Source organism: Lonchura striata, chromosome 2 (genome assembly GCF_050655825.1).
Source record: "Lonchura striata isolate lonStrDom1 chromosome 2, ASM5065582v1, whole genome shotgun sequence".
In the NCBI taxonomy this organism is placed as follows: Eukaryota; Metazoa; Chordata; class Aves; order Passeriformes; family Estrildidae; genus Lonchura; species Lonchura striata.
This window is the reverse complement of record NC_140704.1, coordinates 97,173,309-97,192,594: the sequence shown is the minus strand read 5'-3', so window position 1 is coordinate 97,192,594 and position 19,286 is coordinate 97,173,309. Positions and strand designations below refer to the sequence as shown.

At 42.9% G+C, this 19,286-nt stretch overlaps 2 protein-coding genes across 2 annotated transcripts; one reads left to right on the top strand and one right to left on the bottom strand.

The window, feature by feature from the left end:
• Positions 1 to 9,510: 9,510 nt before the first annotated feature.
• ALG2 (ALG2 alpha-1,3/1,6-mannosyltransferase) lies at positions 9,511 to 12,790 on the bottom strand. The gene is made up of 2 exons (XM_021528786.3): positions 12,426 to 12,790; positions 9,511 to 10,615 (listed from the first exon to the last, which is right to left on the bottom strand). Exons 1-2 carry the CDS (start codon positions 12,756 to 12,758, stop codon positions 9,713 to 9,715), a joined length of 1,236 nt encoding a protein of 411 aa, XP_021384461.1. The 5' UTR covers positions 12,759 to 12,790; the 3' UTR covers positions 9,511 to 9,712.
• Positions 12,791 to 13,059: 269 nt separating this feature from the next.
• On the top strand, positions 13,060 to 18,325 carry SEC61B (SEC61 translocon subunit beta). Its single transcript, XM_021528677.2, has 4 exons — positions 13,060 to 13,149; positions 13,250 to 13,347; positions 13,959 to 14,060; positions 17,992 to 18,325. Exons 1-4 carry the CDS (start codon positions 13,147 to 13,149, stop codon positions 18,077 to 18,079), a joined length of 291 nt encoding a protein of 96 aa, XP_021384352.1. The 5' UTR covers positions 13,060 to 13,146; the 3' UTR covers positions 18,080 to 18,325.
• Positions 18,326 to 19,286: the final 961 nt, after the last annotated feature.

The window sequence follows — 19,286 nt, the reverse complement described above, 5'->3', positions numbered from 1 at the left end:
GTCTGTGCTGCAAAGGAGCTGAAAGTGTGCCAGAATTTCAAGACAAATTCTCTCTCATCTTTTTTCCTTATACAATATAGACCCACCTGGTGCACTCATTGCCCCTACTTGTCTGCACTGTGTGATGATGAGTGGGGCTGCAAGGATGACATTCTGCAGTGTGGTTCATCTCTATCATTCAGGTAGACATTACTCTGGAAAAAAACAGGCTGCAGGATCTGATTAGTTGAAAGAGGTTGCCATATCCTCCAGTGCAGTAGGTGACTGTGAAGGGGCAAAAGCTGGAAATTTCCCTATTTGCACTTTGACACCATATCTAGTTATACCTACATCTGTCTCTTTCTTACCATTATTTTTCCTTTGTGCCAAGGTCTACGCTTGCTGGTTTGTTTTCTTAAGACACTGGTGTGCCATTAGGATGTTGAGGCTGCTTCTTGGGCTCCAGAATCTGCCCAAAACCCCCAGTGCTGATGACAGAGCATCAAGTAACTCTTTATTCCCCACAGCAGAGTGATATTTAGGAAGATGTCTCTATGGAAAAGCCATGAAAGTTCATATTCATAAAGACATGAAGGTTAAATATCAGCAGCTATTCTAAGTAAATGAGAGAATTGGACATGCTTTCAGAGTGCCAGTGAAGCTGCTGAGAGGAGTTAGTGCCATCAGAAAAAGCAGAATAAATGTATAGCATTTGCTGGCTCTTCTTTGGTACAGAGGAATAGGACTTGAAATCTTATTTGTTCCACAAGATTTTGACACTTGTCAGTTCCTGCCATGGTTATGTCACAACTCATGTGAAAGTGAGTTTCATCAGCTTAAATGAGATGTCGTCTGAAAGTCTATGGATAACTTTCTGGCTGTAGGCCCACCCCCATCCATTTCTCCTGCTCTATTTCCTCTGAAGGGGTTGAAATCTTTGCAATTAGCAAAGGGAGTCTGTTAGGGAAGGAATACAAACAACATTTCAAAGTTGAAAAACCAGTTTATCCTTCTTGTCCCTGTCCACCAATACCAGCACCAAGCACAGTAAAATGGCCAATTTGAGTACTTTGGGGAGGTAAGAGTTTCAAATGTGAATTCAGTTACTATGCTCACCTTGTAAAGGCCTGGAGTGACTGTGGTGTAGCCTGTCATTTTACATGAACACGGGGAATCAATTGCTTGGCTCTTTCATGCATCAGTGTTTAACAGCACAGTTCTAAGATGAATTTTGAACCTGGAATCACTATGGTGGAGCAAAGATGTAGAGTCCTATGGAAAGGAAAAACATGAACCCTACTGTTGGAATTGATCAGACTTAGATCCTGCCTTAGCTTTGTCCATTTAATGGTCTTAAGGTTTTTTTAACTCGCTGAAACTACAGTCTTTGTTATTTGTTTCATTCAACTTTCTATTGCCATTGTAAATGACCTTGATCCTTTCCTGAGTGTGAGAATCTGATATAAAAGGAATTGTAACGGAGAGGCAAAAACTAGATGAATCCTGCAGGCAAGAGAGAGGAGATTTGAATTAAGTTGTAAAAGGAGTTGATCTTCCTGTCTATCATCTGCTTGTTATCCAGGGGAGTTTTCATCCAAGCAACTGTAATATTGCAGTGACTGAATACTGGCATGTGAGCACCAGGGATCTTTTTTTCCACATTCATACTGTGGTCATTGGAAGAGGTCTCACAGAACACAGTGTATTGCAGATTTAATCTTTCTTTCACTCTTCTGTAGGGCTTTCACACGCTCATAAGAGAACAGCATCTCAATGCCACATACAATTACACAAAGCATTAATCACAACAGGCAGCAGCTTCCGCTCCTTTCTTCTTGCACATGCTGACCACGAAGGCCATTCTAGGAAGAAACAGAGATGAGAACAGATTCCTGATTATTTCGTAATAGGAAGGTGTCTCTTGTATCACAATAAACAGTACAGAGGTGAAGAGACTGAGGAAACGAAATCTAATAAAAGCAAACTTGCACTCCCTGTCCCCTTGTCCAAAGTATTGCACAAGGGGACAGGGAGCAGGGAGTGGAAGACACAGCAAACACAAGGTATCAATGTCAATATAACCTTTCTGGACTTGAGGTGCAGCTGCTTTCAGCACAGTAACAGCTTGGGTTTAGAGTACTTTTTCCTCTTTTCTGAACAACTCTTCTGCAAGCCCAAAGCAATTACAAAATTTTAAGTGCCCTTACTCACTGCAGAGAATGTTGCAAATTTTATTCTAATTGATATCTACTTCAGCCTCCAGAAAGCCTCACTAACAACCCCATTACCCCCAAGTTCTATGAACTGACTTCCCTTTAAGAATATATAGGCAGAAGGCAACCTTACTGTGAGCATCTTTATCCCCATGGAGGACAGCCCGGACTGGACCTCTCTCACTCAAGAGGTCAGCTCTCCACAGTGGGTTAATGTATAGAGAAAGTGCCTTGAGGCTTGAGCATCCCAGATTATTTATGAAATGTAACAGGAATATAAGATGGGGAATTTTACCCTCTCACCTATAATAAACTTACATATAGCTTTAGTGATTAAAAATTCATAGATGAAGATTTTATTCACAGTAAATCACAAATTAGTATCATAATTTAAAAGTGCCAATTTCTTGCCTTGAATTCCCACAAAAGTGTTAGAAGAATACTTCTATGCAGAAAACTAGATGCTGCTGGAATAGGTGAGAAAGCATCCTCTCCTTTAAGTATTGTTAAATCAGACACTGGTACTGGATGAATGGAATAGCCCTTCTTGGCAGAATTCTCTTTGTATATTGCTTTTTATGTCAATGCATACATTTTTCCTCAGACAGGAACTGTTTCAGAAAGAGACTTGTCTATTTTAATGTCCTTCAAGCACTCTATGTGCTCTGTGGGTGGTCTCTTGATTAATTTTTCCATGGTTTGGGATTCTGCCAAAGAACAGAAGAAGCCCAAATATGGATCAAGAATCAGATTAGATGCATATTGTTTTCAGCAGAATCTGTTCAAAAGCAAATGCTTATGTCTAGCATTATTAGTGTGCTAGTATGGTTTTCAGCTCCAAATCACAATTATTGATGGACTTTCTAAGCAATTGCTGTATTTGGACCATCACTTTTGTTGTTTGCATGTAATAATGCACACTGAGTTGTGCTGGTGTATATGTAAATGTAAAACCAAAAGCTCCACAGCCAGTGCATTGATCCAGCTGACAGTCATTTACCTGGAGCAAAGGCTACTTTCTGGTTTCGTTTCTGCTAAGTTCAGAGCTGGGCAACAGCTGTGATCTGTAACTCACACATCTCCAGGTCTGCCCTGCTCACCGTGCCTGGACGCTGTGGGATGCTCACTTCATGGCACACAGCTCCTGGCTCCCTGTTCCTGAGTGACCAAACAGTCCTTCCTGCTCCCTGGGCACTCCATGCTGACTGAATCCAGACACGTGGATAGAAAGGTTTGATGGGAGAGAAACTGAGACACCTGGGAATGAAGGTTTCCCTGGATTTCTCCCTGACCAATTTGAATATTTTCATTGTCAGCACCAACATGGTTTCATTCTCCCTGACCACTGCTGAGCCCCCACTTCATTCAGTGGGGACACTTGCTGTTCTGCACTGCTCTTGTAGGAACTCTGCTTGGACCTCTCTCACCTTGGTGGGGCATCGAATGCCCTGCCAGACTCATCACTAGGTCCCACTGAGATGTCCTTTGTCATGTTAGGCTTCTTGATTCTCAGTTTGTTAAGGAAACAGGGCTTAAAAGGGGGATAAAGGAGGTAAATCCTCTGTCTCTTGCCAAGAGCTAAAAGAGGGGTGCCAGTGTGAGACAGGCTCCAGCTAGGTTTCATGTTTCCACATTTCTCTGTCCTCTTGTCCTGTGTTCCTGCAGGAGGTGGTGGTCAGGATCTCTTCCTGCAAGGTTACAAGGTTTGTACTACACACAGCACCTTGTTCAGCTGTAGGTTTGTTTACAGGGCTAATCCTAAGCCAGGTTTAAAAGAGCAAATCAGACAAGATTTTTTCTTTCACAAATCTGGCTATACAGTGCAGCAGTTCTGTGCATAATTGTGAGGGGAAAAGTTCATTAAGTCAAGATACGTGTGTGTGCCTGTGAAGTAGGTTGTTTGAAGACCAATTTCCTCAAGACTGATTATCTTACATGTGGGTTTTTAAACTGAGCAACTTCTGCTTCCCTTCTCCATGTAAAACCACTCTAAGTTATTTCTATTTTAATTTTGTCAGTCATTACAGTTTTCTATCTTTCAGTGCACAGAAATTGGAGTCATAAAAATACTATAATGTTAATAGATCTGTCTCAGAGCTCATGAGGTGGAACTTGTTGGTCTTCTCATATGACTAACAGTGCAAAAATCTGGAACTAACGCAATTAATCTTGCTTATAGAATAATGGGCACTAAAGAATGGCACACCCATAAATCAATAGAAAGTAACCCCTAATTTATTTCCTTTTGGGTCACACTTTCTACTTTCACCATAAAAGAAGATAAGGATAACTATAATTAAAATGCCTTTCCTTCTCTACTGTTAGTGTTAACATTCATGTTATTGAATATAGCTCTTCCTTAATACTATATTTTTTCAGTATTCTACAGCTATAGTTTCATTAAAAATACCCCTGTGATACTAACTGTATAATAAATTACAATTCAAAATAAAATATCAGCTAGTTCATCCATGAGAGAGAAGAAAGCCATAATAAAAAATAATAAAGTTTACCAATATGATAATGTAGCAAGAGGTTTTTATAGACTCCATGCAAATGTTAAAATCTATAAATTTTTTATATTGTGTAAAATTGTAAAAAATAGCAATGAAGGGGGAGAGGAAAGAAAAAAAAAGCAGCAGGCTCAGGTTGGCTTAATCACAAAATTTTCAGATTTCTTTTTAGAATCTGAAAAAGAGTGTATAAAAATATGCATATTAAATTATGTTTTGGCCTATCTGATTGACTAGATTAAAGGCAAATTGAAGGACAACTCTGTCTTTGCACATTTCTATCCCCAGTATGGGTAAGTGAAGAAACTCTAAAGCCTAATCAGCTCTGTCCTTGCCTCTCCTTGCTTACACCTAATACCCTGCACGTACTCTGCCTGTATTTCTCCAAATATACTTTAAACAACTTCTTTATTTGGCTTCTTTTTATTCATTTGGGGTTTAAGAGAAGGTAGTAGGATGTGCAAATTTGGGGAGAGAGGAGAGGAGAGGAGAGGAGAGGAGAGGAGAGGAGAGGAGAGGAGAGGAGAGGAGAGGAGAGGAGAGGAGAGGAGAGGAGAGGAGAGGAGAGGAGAGGAGAGGAGAGGAGAGGAGAGGAGAGGAGAGGAGAGGAGAGGAGAGGAGAGGAGAGGAGAGGAGAGGAGAGGAGAGGAGAGGAGAGGAGAGGAGAGGAGAGGAGAGGAGAGGAGAGGAGAGGAGAGGAGAGGAGAGGAGAGGAGAGGAGAGGAGAGGAGAGGAGAGGAGAGGAGAGGAGAGGAGAGGAGAGGAGAGGAGAGGAGAGGAGAGGAGAGGAGAGGAGAGGAGAGGAGAGGAGAGGAGAGGAGAGGAGAGGAGAGGAGAGGAGAGGAGAGGAGAGGAGAGGAGAGGAGAGGAGAGGAAAAAAACATCCTGGATTCTATGTTCCTAATCAAAATTCTTGTTGGATTTCCAAAAAGGAGGAGAGGAAGTAGAGAGGAAACAAAGCTACACTGATAAAATAAGGAACTAATTGCCTGAACTTCTGAAATTGTAAGTCTCTTTCTTCTGTAAACCTAAAACTTTGTTTTCATGTATGGGTCTTTAAAACAGCAGCAGGGAAAGACCAGGTTGGATGGAGCTTTGAGTAAGCAACTTTGGTTTGGTGGTGGGTGAGTCTGCCCATGGCAGAGTGGTTGGAGCAAGATGATCTTTAATATCTCTTCAAACCCTAACCACTCCATGATTCTATGATAGTATGAGACTAGATAAAGAGAGAGATGCTCAAGAGAACAAAAAAATAGCCTCACAGGCTCACTGAATAGTCTGATTGGAAAGGATCCACAGTCTGACTCTAAAGTGAATGGCCCAGGCAGGGATCAAACCCACATTGGCATTATTAGCACCCTGCTTTAATCAACTGAGGGTTCATGAGAACATGGAAACACAAGTCACAGCATAATCTAAAAACATTTAAAACAATCACAGATTTAATTTCTTGATCTGGCACTCTACCTCCACTGCCAGTATTCCACATTTTTTGTCAAAAAAAAGTATGGGACTTTCTGATGCTTCACAGGAGCCTGCCATTTTAAGGTGGCTTAAATCTATCTGGGATCAACATGTCAGTAGTGAGGGTCCACCAGGTATGCCAGGAACTTCACCCTGTGTTGTTGAAAAGAGCTGATTTCTGGGGTTTGACGTGGAGTCACCACTGCTAGAAGTGACTTAGGACATGCCTGGCATAGCCTGTGTGCCTGTTGAGTGCTGGAGAACATGAACATGGTGAGAATACCACTACACAGTTATCAAGCAGACTGTGCAGCACATGATGTACAGAACCATGGAAAGTCGTCAGAGCACAGGAGAGACCAAACAGTGCCACAAGATCCTCATAGTGTCTGTTTCTGGTTCAGAAAGGACTTTTTCTACTCATTCCCTTCTAGCGTGCAGGAAGTGCAGTGCTTCTTAGAGCTTGCCAGCTTCTTCTGACGAATCAAAACAGGCTTTTCCAGTATCATGGCTTTTCTAGTGGTACCTACTTGGAAAGGACCTCACTTCCCATGGGCATGAGAAGCACATAAAGCTCCTGAGGAACAGAAAGAGTAATTCACCACATCCTACTTTACTGTCCTGCCAAAGTCTTGGCTGGAATTTCACTACGGAAGTAGATGTCTCTGAGCCATAGGGGCTATACTGTCCCACAATCAAGCCCAAAGCAGGAGCCATGATGTCTTTCTTTCTAGACAGATCACTCCCACAAATAGGAATTTTCCATCTGAGATAAACAGGAGCTGGCAATCAAGCTGCCTCTGAGGAATGGTAGCACACTCTTGAGGCAACAGAAGAACCAACAGTGGTGCTGGCCTACCACCAGAATACATCTGGCCCAAGTTCTGGGGTAGGCCAGTCCTAACCATCTCATTTTGAGGGTCACAGACAGACAGAGACTTTAAAGGAGCATGCTTTTCACATCCAGTTTCCAGAGTCAACTGATTTGTGTATTTATTGGCCAACTACTTCCCCTGGTGGAGCTCCAGCACTCCAGTGCTTGGCCACTGCAATTGTAGTCCCTTCAAAAACTATTTAAATTAATTAAGTCACCTGGTTTTGGACCCCATGGCCAATGTCCTCCACACAGTCACAATCCATATTGTTCTGGGATATTATTACTGCTGATCATCTAATGTCCCTTGGGATATATAGTACCTGGATAGGCTGTAAAGATTAGCCATATCTAACTAATAAATCCTAATATGATTGTGCAGTCCCCACTGAATGGTTCTGGAAGACCATAAAACCACAGAAAGGTTTGAGTTGGAAGGGACCTTTAAAGACCATGTTGTCTAACCTTCCTTCAATGGGCAGGGATATCTCTTGCCAGATCAGGTTTCTCAAGATGGAAAGCAAGAGATCTTGAAGCAGCCTGCAGTTCTCTGCCACACTTGTACACATTGACCACAGCTTCCTGCAGCAATCTGACCTAATCTGCAGCTGGTGGGGAGCCTGAAGGCCAGCCTCCATGCAGTCAGCCTCAGCCTCAGCAGGTGGTTCAACCTACCTGCCATGAAGCAGCAGGACTGGGGTGAAAAGTCAGGGGAGATCACATCACGGGACAGTGACCCCACCGACCAGGGCACAGTACCCAAGTGGGGCAGCCTGGAAATAGCAGCTGCTGACAGTCACAGTGATCACCAGGTAAATGTGAGATGGCAGGTCAGGTCCAAGTGGAATCCATGAAATTCAGTGAGCTGAAGCTGCAGGATATAGGACTAGGCACATGCCTGCCAGCAACACAGCTCAGGAAAGGGCTGGAGGCCAAGGCTGGAGCAGAAAGAGCTACCCCTGCAGCTATGCTGGCAAGTGTGCATCAGCGTGTCTTGTAAGGCTCCAGGTTAACTCCAGCACAACTGAGAGAGGAGAATGTAACACAGAACAAGAACAGGAATTGGCCCCAACCACCCTGAACCTTCTAAATGGAACTTAAAACTGAGGCCAAGCATGTCTCGAGGGTATTTGCCTGGCCACAGATAGTTTTCACCATCTCTTCTGGTCCTTCAGTCATCCATTGCCACACCCATGATGAAAAAGCTGCACAAAGATTTAGGAAAACTTTTAAGGGTGGGAATGGAGTAGAAATACAGGAGCAGGCTAGAAAGAACAGATTTAGGCTTGCCAGTTTTTCAGATTTAATAGAAACGTAGGAAACAGGGGCTCTGAAACCATCCACTCTCACTCCATAACAAACAAAAATTAGTGTTCCAACTTCTTGATTAAAGACAGTGACAGACTTTGATTTTTGTTTTACTTCAAATAAAAGCTTTATAAGTATATTGAGACATGAGTTTTGGTCCTAAGCAACAGAAAGAATGGTCTCTCTGTTGTGAAGTACTAATGTGGAAATGCCTGAAACTATCTTAAGTAGAAATTGCAGAATTCAGACTACAAATTATATTTCATACCACACTACAATTTGTATTTTATAGGTAACACTGAATTTCACTGGATCTATTTTCACACTTAAAATTCAATTTTGTAGACTATGTGTGTTATAACAAAGAGAACCATCAACTAATAAAGATGCGCCAAGAGAGGCAGAACAAAAAATATATTCATTTCTCCAGGCCAGTCTGGAAAAAAAATCACAATACTGTCATGTGTGCACTCACTGCATTAGGAAAACATAAAGTTACCACTAAATTAGGCAAAATAAAATGTCTTTATTGCCTGGTCCAGATTAAGACCTTTTCTAAGTGTGCTGTCATTTAGAATGAAATATTAAATATAGATAAAATCATTTAAGTATCTACAAACCAGAAATTCCTAAAGTAAAATTATGTCTTCAAGCATTGCAGGCAACAAACATACATAGATTTCAGCACTAACCTTTTTGGCTGAGGTAGTCTGATATCCTTGGTGTTATTCAAGTGTCATTTCCTCTTGCTCACACACCTGTATACTTTTGTGACACCCAATGTGACTACACAATGCCATTGGACAAGCACAGTAATGCTCAATCATTTAAAATCCATAACATTTGTATTCCTAACACTGCCGGGTTTTTGAAACATGCAGTTGGTTGGACTGTGCAATTCTCTCTATAGTAGCTAAGACAAGCTTTTTACTTACGAATTACTGGTGACCATTTTAAATACATAAAACTATGGCTGTGTGTGTCTTATCTGGACAAATCCAGCTTCTGTAGGTTGAATCAGCCATTCCACACAGTGTAAAATAAAACATTTTATTTAATTTTCCTAGTAAGCAGTAATTTTCCTAGTAAGTTACTGCTATTAAACTTTGCATTTTCCCAAGGCACAGTACACAAAAGAACTCCTGCAATGGCAGATCAGTCAGTTTACTACATGAAAATTTTAATTGAATGACACAGTGGGACATGTTTCGATTCTTCTGTGTGTCAAGTGACACAAGGCATTACAAGGAGCAAAACAAGAACATTCAGATATCCCTAGTTCTTCATTAGTCACAATGAATACTAGTCCCTTACAGAAATGAAAGACACAATATTGCTAAATATAACATAGGAATAGTATTTTATTCTGTTAACTTGCGTATGTATTGGTACAGCTGTTCTGAGAAAGCTTCTGAAGAAAATTTTTCCATAACTCTCACTCTCCCAGCTGCTCCCATTGTGTCCTTTAAGAGAGGATCTCTCACAATTTTTTCCATAGCATCAGCAAATTTCGTTGGTAGAGGCTCACACAAAAATCCTGTAACATTATGTGAGATTGATTCTAAAGGACCACCTGAATTAACTGCTATAACTGGACATCTCATATACATTGCCTCCAAAGGGACAATGCCAAAATGTTCGTTGCTTGGTGTATAAAGCACACACACTGAATTACTAAAAAGAGAGATTTTCTGTTCATCTGAGAATGATCTCAGAAAAGTCACATGGTCATTAACATCCAGTTTGGCTACGAGTCTCCTCAGCTCTTCATAGTGCTCCACATTTTCTAGAACTCGTTTATCATAACCACCTGCCATAACCAGGTGAACTTCATCCCACTCATGAGAATCAAGTCTCCCTCGAAGTTCGTGCAAAGCTTCGAGAGCCAATGCCAGATTCTTTTTTCTCTCATACCTATTAATGGAAAGGAACAAGAACTTTTTCTTTTTTGGTATCAGATCAGCTATGTCTGCAGGAACAATTTCTTCAAAGCTACTGATGTTGAGTGATGGGTAGAGGACATCTGGGTTTATGTGTGATAGGGACTTAAATGTGTCTTTGAACACGCTGGCAGTGAACTTGCTGTTCACAACAATACAGTCTGCCATGCCAGTCGTGTACTCTTCCAGCCAGTCGAGTGGCAGTCTGTAGAGGCGCTTCAGGAAAGATTCTCTCTTGGTCAGAAGCTGATCAGGAAAGTGACAGTAAAACAAAACCTTCTTACGGGTTCTGGCCAGTCTAAGTACAGGAATGCAGGCAGACACCTAGTGCAACCAGAGACAGGACAAGAGGAGAGGTTACTTGTTTGTGTCAGTGCCACCAGTGTGTACATGTGATTTCAAAGCCACGCTCTGAGACACTGCTTTGCAAGCCAAGTGCCTTCTCCTTCTTCCCCACACAAGCACATCAAGTGGTACTCCCTCATCCAGGACCTCCTGTGGCCCTAGCTCCTCAACAAGATCCCATCAAGCCCCAGGACTTCCCCAAGCACCTCCTTCTCCCACTACACAGGGTGCTGGGAGCAGAGCACAAGCAGCAGTGGCATCCTCTCCCTCCAGCTACCTCAGAATGTAAGAGGTAAATTGAAAAATGTGGAATAGGTCAAGATTATCTAAAGTCACGATGTTCTTTGATGTAAGATCTTCGTATACTTTCAAGCCTAATCACCAAGAAAGAAGACCTCATCAGTGGAACTGTCAGCAGCTAGCATCCCTTAGTCAACGACATCCTGGAACTAACAAGCTTTACAGATGTAGTAAATCAAGATGTTGATTTAGGTCTGTGTATTCATTCCTAACTTCACGAAATACTCAAGGTCCAAGTATCCTAGAGCTGAACTATGTTCATTATAACACTAAAAAACAGACCCCTGCTCAAGTGAAGACCATTTCCCTGAGCAAATGTAGAAGTTAGCTGAGAATATGTAACTTGTATGGAATCACAGAATCAATTAGGTTGGAAAAGAGATCACCAAGTCCCAGCGATGACCCAACACCACTGTGTCAACTAGACCATGGCATAAAGGGCCACAACCAGGCTTTCCTTAAATATATCCACGACCAGTGGCTCCATCACCTCCTTGGGCAGTCCGTTTCAATGTATAATCACCCTCTCTAAAGAAATTCTTTGTAATGTTCAAGCTAAGTCTCCCCTGGTGCAGCTTAAGACTATGTTCTTTCATCCTGTCACTAGCTGTTGGGGAGACCAACCCCCACCTGCTAGAACATCCTTTTAGGCAGGTGGTAAGGTCACCCTGAACCTCCTTTTCTCCCAGCTAAACATCCCAGCTCCCTCAGCCACTTGTCATAAGACCCGAGTTCCAGACCCTTCCCCACCTTCACTGTCCTTCTCTGGAAACTATTAACCATTAACTATTAACTATTTTGAGGGGCTGAATTTGAAATGTTACCAACTTTGAATTTCTGTGTATAAAAGATGGCACAGAAAGTCTAATGGGGTGTCCTTAATTTGTGCAACACCGTGGAGCAGCCAGGCATGCACAACTCTGAAATGAACAATCGATGTCTCTCTCTTGAGTGTGTCATTATTGGCTTGTTGCACACCTGATAATGAATCCAATTTTGTGGGGATTTGATACTCCAGGGTTCTGGAGCATGTCTCTTATGAGAAACCGCAGGAACTGGGCCAGTTTAAGCTAGAGAAGACTAGCAGGGGATCGTACTAACTCATATAAATATCTCAAAAGTGGATCTCGACTCAAGAGAATGCTGCCAGACTCTTTAGCGGTCCCCAGTGTCAGGATGAAGAGCAGTGGCTAGAAACTAAAACATGAGAACTTCTACATACACGTGAAGAACTTTTTTACACTGAGGGTGGCAGAACACTGAAACAGCCTGCCCAGGGAGGTTGTGTAGTCTCTGCAGACATTCCAAACGTGCTCCTGCACCACCTGCTGTAGGTAACGCTGCTTTTGCAGGGGGTTTGGAGTAGATGATCACCAGACGCCCCTTCCAACCCTACTAATTCTGTGATGAGCAGCCCACCAGCATCCCCGCCTCCAGTCGGGCCGGCGGCAGCGGACTCCCTTTCGCTTTCCCATGGCCATGCCCGCACCTGGTCGCACACGAAGGCGTCGAAGGTCTCCCCGCTGAGCAGCAGCACGTAGAGCGCCACGAAGGCCATGCGGAGGGCGGCGCACAGGGCGTGCCCGCGGCCGCACAGGCTGCGCGGCAGCCAGCCGCCCGCCCGCCGCACCGCCAGCCCGCGCGTCTCCGCGAAGCACCGCGCGGGCTCGTAGTGCGCCGTCCAGATCTGCACCCGGCAGCCCCGCGCCCGCAGCGCCAGCGCCGCGTCCACCACCAGCCGCTCCGCGCCGCCCAGGCCCAGGTCCGGGTGCAGGAACAGCACGGACGGGCCCGCTCCTCCCGCCTCCTCCGCCTCCTCCATGGCCGCGGGGCGGCATGCGCAGCCCGGCTGCCCCGCTGCGACACGTCAGCCTCGCTTCCCTTCCTGCCGGGCCTTCCCGCCCGCCCCGCCCGCCGGGCGGCCCCGCTGCTGCCCGGCGCGCCGCTCGCCGCCCGCCCGCGCCGGCCCGGCCGCCGCGCAAGGAGCGGGCGCGACCGAGGCGTCGCGGCGGGCAGCGGTCTCGGGCCGCGGCCGCCGGGCGAGGGGCACGGGGCTCAGGGGCTGCCGGCGCTCAGGCGTTATCCGGGGAAGCCGCGCGGCCCCGGGATGCGCGGCGCGGGGCGGAGCCTGAGGCGGGCAGGGACGTGGCCGGAGCGGCGGTAGCGGAGCGTGTGTGAGACCGCGCCGAGCCCGAGCCAGCGCCGCCGCCATGGTGAGAGGCTGCCCCAGGCGGGGGGCGGCTGAGGCGCCCCGTCCCCACCGGCAGTGCTCGCCGCCTCTCACCCCCTCCCGCTTCTCTCCTCTCTCCGCAGCCCGGGCCCAACCCCAGCGCCACCAGCGTCGGCTCCTCGGGCCGCTCCCCCAGCAAGGCTGTGGCTCCCCGCGCCGCCGGATCCACCGTCCGGCAGAGGTGGGTGCCGCCGCCGCTCCCCGGCGGGACAGCGCTTGCTCTGCTAGCCCGGCTGCGGGCTGGTGCCCTCCGCTGACGTGGCAGCACAGCTGAGGCCAGTCCGGAGAAGGGCAGCGCTGCTGGGGAAGGGTCTGCAGCACCAGTGCGGTGAGGAGGGGCTGAGGGAGCTGGGGGTGTTTAGCCTGCAGAAAAGGAGGCTCAGGGGTGACCTTGTCATTCTCTGCAACCACCTGAAAGGAGCGTGTAGCCGGGTGAGGGGCTGTGTCTTCTGCCTGGCAACTAGTGGCAGGATAGGAAAACACACGTCTTAAGCTGTGCCAGCTGACGTTTAGCTTGGATATCAGGAGGAAGGGGCAATTAGACATCGGAATGGGCTGCCCAGAGAGGCGTCACTGTACCTGTAGGTATTTAAGGAAAGAGTAGGTATGGCACTTAGTGCCATGGTCGTGTCGGGTCATAGGTTGGGCTTGGTGATCTTAGAGGTATTTTTCAACCTAACTGATTCTGTGAAGTGTATTATTTCTGCAGAGTCTCGTGACTGCTTAGTCCTAGAAGCTGGTGGAGTGCTAACGTGTTGTTTGGTCTTTGTTTTCTTCTGTCATCCCTTAAAGGAAAAATGCCAGCTGTGGAACAAGGAGTGCAGGCCGTGCCACGTCCACAGGGACTGGTGGGATGTGGCGGTTCTACACTGAGGACTCCCCAGGGCTCAAAGTGTAAGTTGGGTGAATGGGTGGTGGCAGGCTTCAGGGCTTTAGAGTTCCCCTGCCTACATAGTCTTGCTTTCTTGGAATTAATACTAATCTGTCAGTGTTGTGGTGTGCATGGGAAAACTTGCTGAGTTGAGGGTTGGGATGACATAGTTGATCTGTAACCCTGGAGAAGGCATTTTCAAAGATACAGTGGTTTTAAAAAGGTAGGTACAAGTTGTATTTTGTAATTGCTAAAGCTTACCCTAAGTGGTCTTTGAAGGTTGTGAGCAATCACTTTGAAGCTGAGAAAGGCCACTTGTCTCAACGAATAAAAGCATCTGTGTGCATGTTTTCATTCTCTTTCTGTACACCCCTTGAAAATACAATATAACTTGCATCTGGTGTTTTTATTAAAAAGCTGCAGATAAATTACTTTAGCTGAACTTGTCTAGCAAATAGCCTGCCAATACCTTGTGTATCTCCATTTTCATAAGGTGAATATTCCCAAGATTATGATTGAATACCTAGTACTGTCCCTTTAACTATAAAAAGAGCCTAAGTTTTTACTCTTTTGACCAGTCTGAGTCATTCAGATGACTTTCTAAACAAACTTTTCAGCCTAATACTTGTGTAGCAAAGATGGAAGGTGTATTTGAGGTGATGGAGTGTGTGGTAAGTTATACCCTGCATGGAAATTTGTGCTTATTGTAGAATTACAGTTCATGAGCTCTTGTTCTTACTAGGTTGAGAAGTCTTGAGATGCTCCAGGCTGACTATGTTGCTTGTTTTTTAAATTTCAAATGCATTAATATTTTCTTTTGGAGTTCTTCAAGAGGGCTGCTGGTAGCTGCACAGATAGAACATTTGGGGAAGGACTGGTGATAGGCTACTTAGTGGTAGTTCTGTGAGTAATCCTTCCTTTGAAGTTGTTTTACATGTTTTCATTTTCATATGTATTTGAAACTTTAGGAAACAAAATGTATCCAGCAAACCACCAAAGCAGTGCTGTTCTGCTTTGTTCACTGCATTCTGAGTCCAGAAAGGAGACAAGGCAGAGATAATGAGCAGCAATAGTGTTCTAGAGCAAATCTATGCAGATAAGCAGGGCAACTGTTTTATCTGCTGTTTGATCTACTAAAGTTCAACTTAAAAGATGAATTACAAAAGACAAGGAAAAAAAAAGAAACAGAAGGGCATTATGATTTTTTTTTAATAGACTTGTGATACAGGCTTTAATTTTGCTAAGTTTCCTTGTGAATCCTTTGATTTCACTTTTGGTGCTGAATGACACTCAGTTCTCATGTTCAGTGCCAGCAGTAAATAGATTTTCCCATCTATTTATGTTGAAATACAGTGCTTCCTGATTTTAAGGTTTTGGAGCACTGGGAGTGGTTTATTTGGAAGCTACTTTGGGTAACTGTATGGTCAGGTTTTAATGAAAGAATCAAACCTATAAAAGTGAGTTGGTTTTACAAAGAACCTCACACTAGATGTAAATTTTTCTGAGCTATGGCTTGGTAGCAACTTTCTTGCTTACAGCTTTCTTACAGCTTTCTAGGTACTTTTCTTCAATTTTGTTGTTTTTTTTTTCCTTAGAAGCAAATTATTATTATCTCTGCCCTGTTTAGTAGACTTTAAATTGAGAATGGGTTATCAAGGGTTTGTGATTGCCTCAGTGAAGTGCTCCAGGGAAGTTGTTTTTAGAAATAGTTGTGATCAATATTGCATAAAGCAATGGGAAAGCTTAGCCTTGTAGTGGTGGTGGGTGGGCTTTTTGATGTTTTTTGATATTGTTTAAAATGCAAGCTCTTAAAATTACTATAAAAATACATAGAGCCACCTGAGAACAGGTTAACTCTTACTAGCTACAATGAGGAGAATTTTACTCTAGATAAAAAAGTTTATATATTTTATATATAAAATATATTTTATATTGTGCAGAATTAGACTGATGTTTTGGGTATTTTGTATCTGTATTCGCTATCCAAAATAGTAAATATGCTGAATAGGCAAGTTGGTTCCCATCAGGAAAGATGCTTTATTTGCATTGCAAGATGCATCAAGATGTGTATGCCTTTAAAAACAGCTATTAGTGAAAGGGAGTTGTGGGGGATTTGGCTGACAGGGGATATGATATTTTTCTCTTTAAAGCTTGGAGATTACATGCTTTGAAAAGAAAATGAAACACAAACCTTTTTGTCTTTTTGGGTCACTTGGTGCCTGTCGTTCCTGTATCTTGTCTTGGCTTTCCTGTTTAAAGAGCTATAGGCAGCTATCCTGTGGGTAGAAAGTCAAATTGAGCTTGTGGTACAATATGCAGGCTTATGAAAGACATTCTGAGAATGCACAGTACCGAATTTTTAGAGGTGTCTGAATCCATTTATTTATTTGTGGTGGCCTGAGAAGATGCAAGTGTGTGGAGGAGAATTGCAGGGTTTCAACAGGTTTTCTTTGGAACTAGAGGAAATAAGAATATGTGTCAGTGTTGGAGAGTTGATTTTTCTCTAGGAGTTCAGTGTCATCTTCATGTTAAAAAAACACTGAACACACAATCAGTCCCCACTGTTCATTTCCATGTAGTTCTGTTCTGATTAGTGGGGCTCTTTGTTCCTGTGTGCCTTTGTCAGAGCAGCTTACCTGTTCCTACTGCTGAAGGCTCAAATGAATTAAATAGTAATTCAGATACAATGTAAGGACTATAAATTATGATTTATATTATGTATACTATAAACTTACATGTATACATATATATATATAAATGATAAAATATATTTATTTATAGGTATAAAATGCTAGGGTTTGAAAACTACAATCTGTTACTTAGTGAAAGATGCCCCTTGAAGGGGTTGCTTGTGTAGTCACAAAGTATGTGGACTTTGTTTATTTTGTTATTGGTTTATTTGCTAAATGCTTTATGTCTGTGTTCAGGATTCTCCATACCCAAATAAGTCTAAGTTTGATAGATAATAACCAAGGTTTAAAACTCAGTGTAAGATTACAGTTGTGATCATTTCAAGTATGTGGATCACAGTCTCATAGAAAAATATGTCAATAAACTCTTCGAATCCCTTTTCAGTCTCCTTTTTTTTTTTTTTTTTTTTTTTTTTTTTTTTGCTTTGTATTCAGGTAGCATTTACATGCTTATAAATGCTACCCTGGAGGGTAACACAGGCTGGATAACAGATTTCCCAATAGCATGTTGAAAATCAAAAATGAGATTGTATGAAGTGAGTGGTATGAAGGAGTGTTGAGTGTGTGTATTCATGTAACTGTTGCATCTCAGAACAGCATGAAACAGCTAATTAAAGCTAGCAACATACTCCCTAAGATTAATTTGGTGTTTAAAAACAGTACTATGCAATTTCCAAACAATATATGAAAGTAAAAATAGTTTATTCATTTTAGGTAAAGATTTAATAATGTAGTTTTGCCACTTTGTGTATGTTTTTCAAGAAAGCAGAAGTCCTGTCTCTCACCTACTGCTGCCATTGTTTCCAAATGAAACAAAACCTCTAAAATAAAACAGATAATGAGAATTTTTTGCCAAAATTTTAGTAGCCGCTAGAGGACTCTGTTGTTTTTTTTATATCGGGCTGCATCTTTGCACAGTTGGCTATCTGAGTTGTAAACACAGGGGATACTTTTCCAGAGACTGTGGAAACAGTGATGAATACTAATGAACCATTAATGGCTTTTTTAACAAGGGGGGGGGGGGTTTGTTGTGCTTTTTTTATGTTATGTTTAGGGTTTTATAGAACTGTCTTTTAAAATAGTGGTGGCAGCAGCAGTTTTTGATAGAGATGACTACCTAATTTCTATGTGCCTTAAGGTGTTTCTGTGGGAAAGGAAGAAGAGTTTTCTTGTACAATTTCATATGAACTGATGAGCTCACGTGGCTGATAATGGGCAAGACAGACTTCTTTTTTATGTTAATGCATTTTCTCTTTATTTTTAGTGGACCTGTTCCAGTTTTGGTCATGAGTCTTCTTTTTATTGCTTCTGTGTTTATGCTGCACATCTGGGGTAAATACACTCGTTCCTAGACTCAACTGCCAACTTAAAGCATACATCTTGGACCAAAACTATGGTGGATCCTGGTTGTTCTTGGAGAGAGACTGGGGAAGCTTCCTATCACCTGTTGAAGTCCTGTCAACTTTGGCTATAATACCGAATTAATTTCTCAGTTCGCTACTTGGGCAGCTTTAAAGCCTGTCATGGGTCATTTTGTATTTGTATCTGTACACTTAGAATACAGGTATTGCAATAAAAGTTGTATATGGAAATAGAAACAGTCTTAACTGTATTTTTTCCTTTTCCAGTATACCACAGCTAACACATTTTACTAGTGGTTTTCTTAAATAATCGTATTTCTGAGTAAGTGCTCTTTGACAGTTCAAACCAGATTCTTCCAAACTCTATGTTGCTATATAACTTTATGCTAGAAGATCTTTTGTGACAAAATTAGGTTCACAAACATGAGAAGGTAACCAATGTCCTTGTTGAAATAAAACTGAAGTACCAGTGCTGAGATGGGCATGTTCTTCTTTTAACTCCAGAAGAATAGCTGGATTTCTTTAATTTATTTTCTAAATGCAAGTTAAACTTTACTCAATGCTCATTATACATAAAAGTTATGATATATTTTTTTTTGAGCTGCACTTGAGGAACAACATGAACTGGCACCTAACTGATTTTAAAAAGAATAATTGCATGGCTGTCAAAGGCATTTTTCACCCTCAGTCACATGGTGTGGTTCTTGGGGCCGTCCTGGGCAGGGCCAGGAGTTGGACTTCAGTGGTCCTTCTGGGTCCCTTCCAACTTGGGATATTCTGTGATTGTAGGTGACTGCAGGTCCAGACTCTTTCAAGGAAAATTAAATTGAATGGGAGGATTGGAAAAGCAATGACTGTAACAGGATATGCAAATAGACTGAGATACAGCTAAGTGTTACTTCTGATAATCACTCCAGTTTACTTCTGGATGTTCAGTATTTTCCTTTTGAAGAGTCACACAGCTCTTTCTCCTCTTTTTAAAGGTGTCTATGTATTTGTGCATTAGCATTTCTTACTGCTAATATGATCTTGAAGTTGGATAGAATTATTTTAGCCTGCTGTTCATGTTGAGTCCTGGATGAATATCAGCTTGTTATGAGAAAACAATATTCTTAGTTAGCCTTGATAGAAATTCTAACTGCATGTTCTAGAAGCAGCCTCTCTTTAGCACCTTCCCTAAAGCAGTTCTTAAATTAGT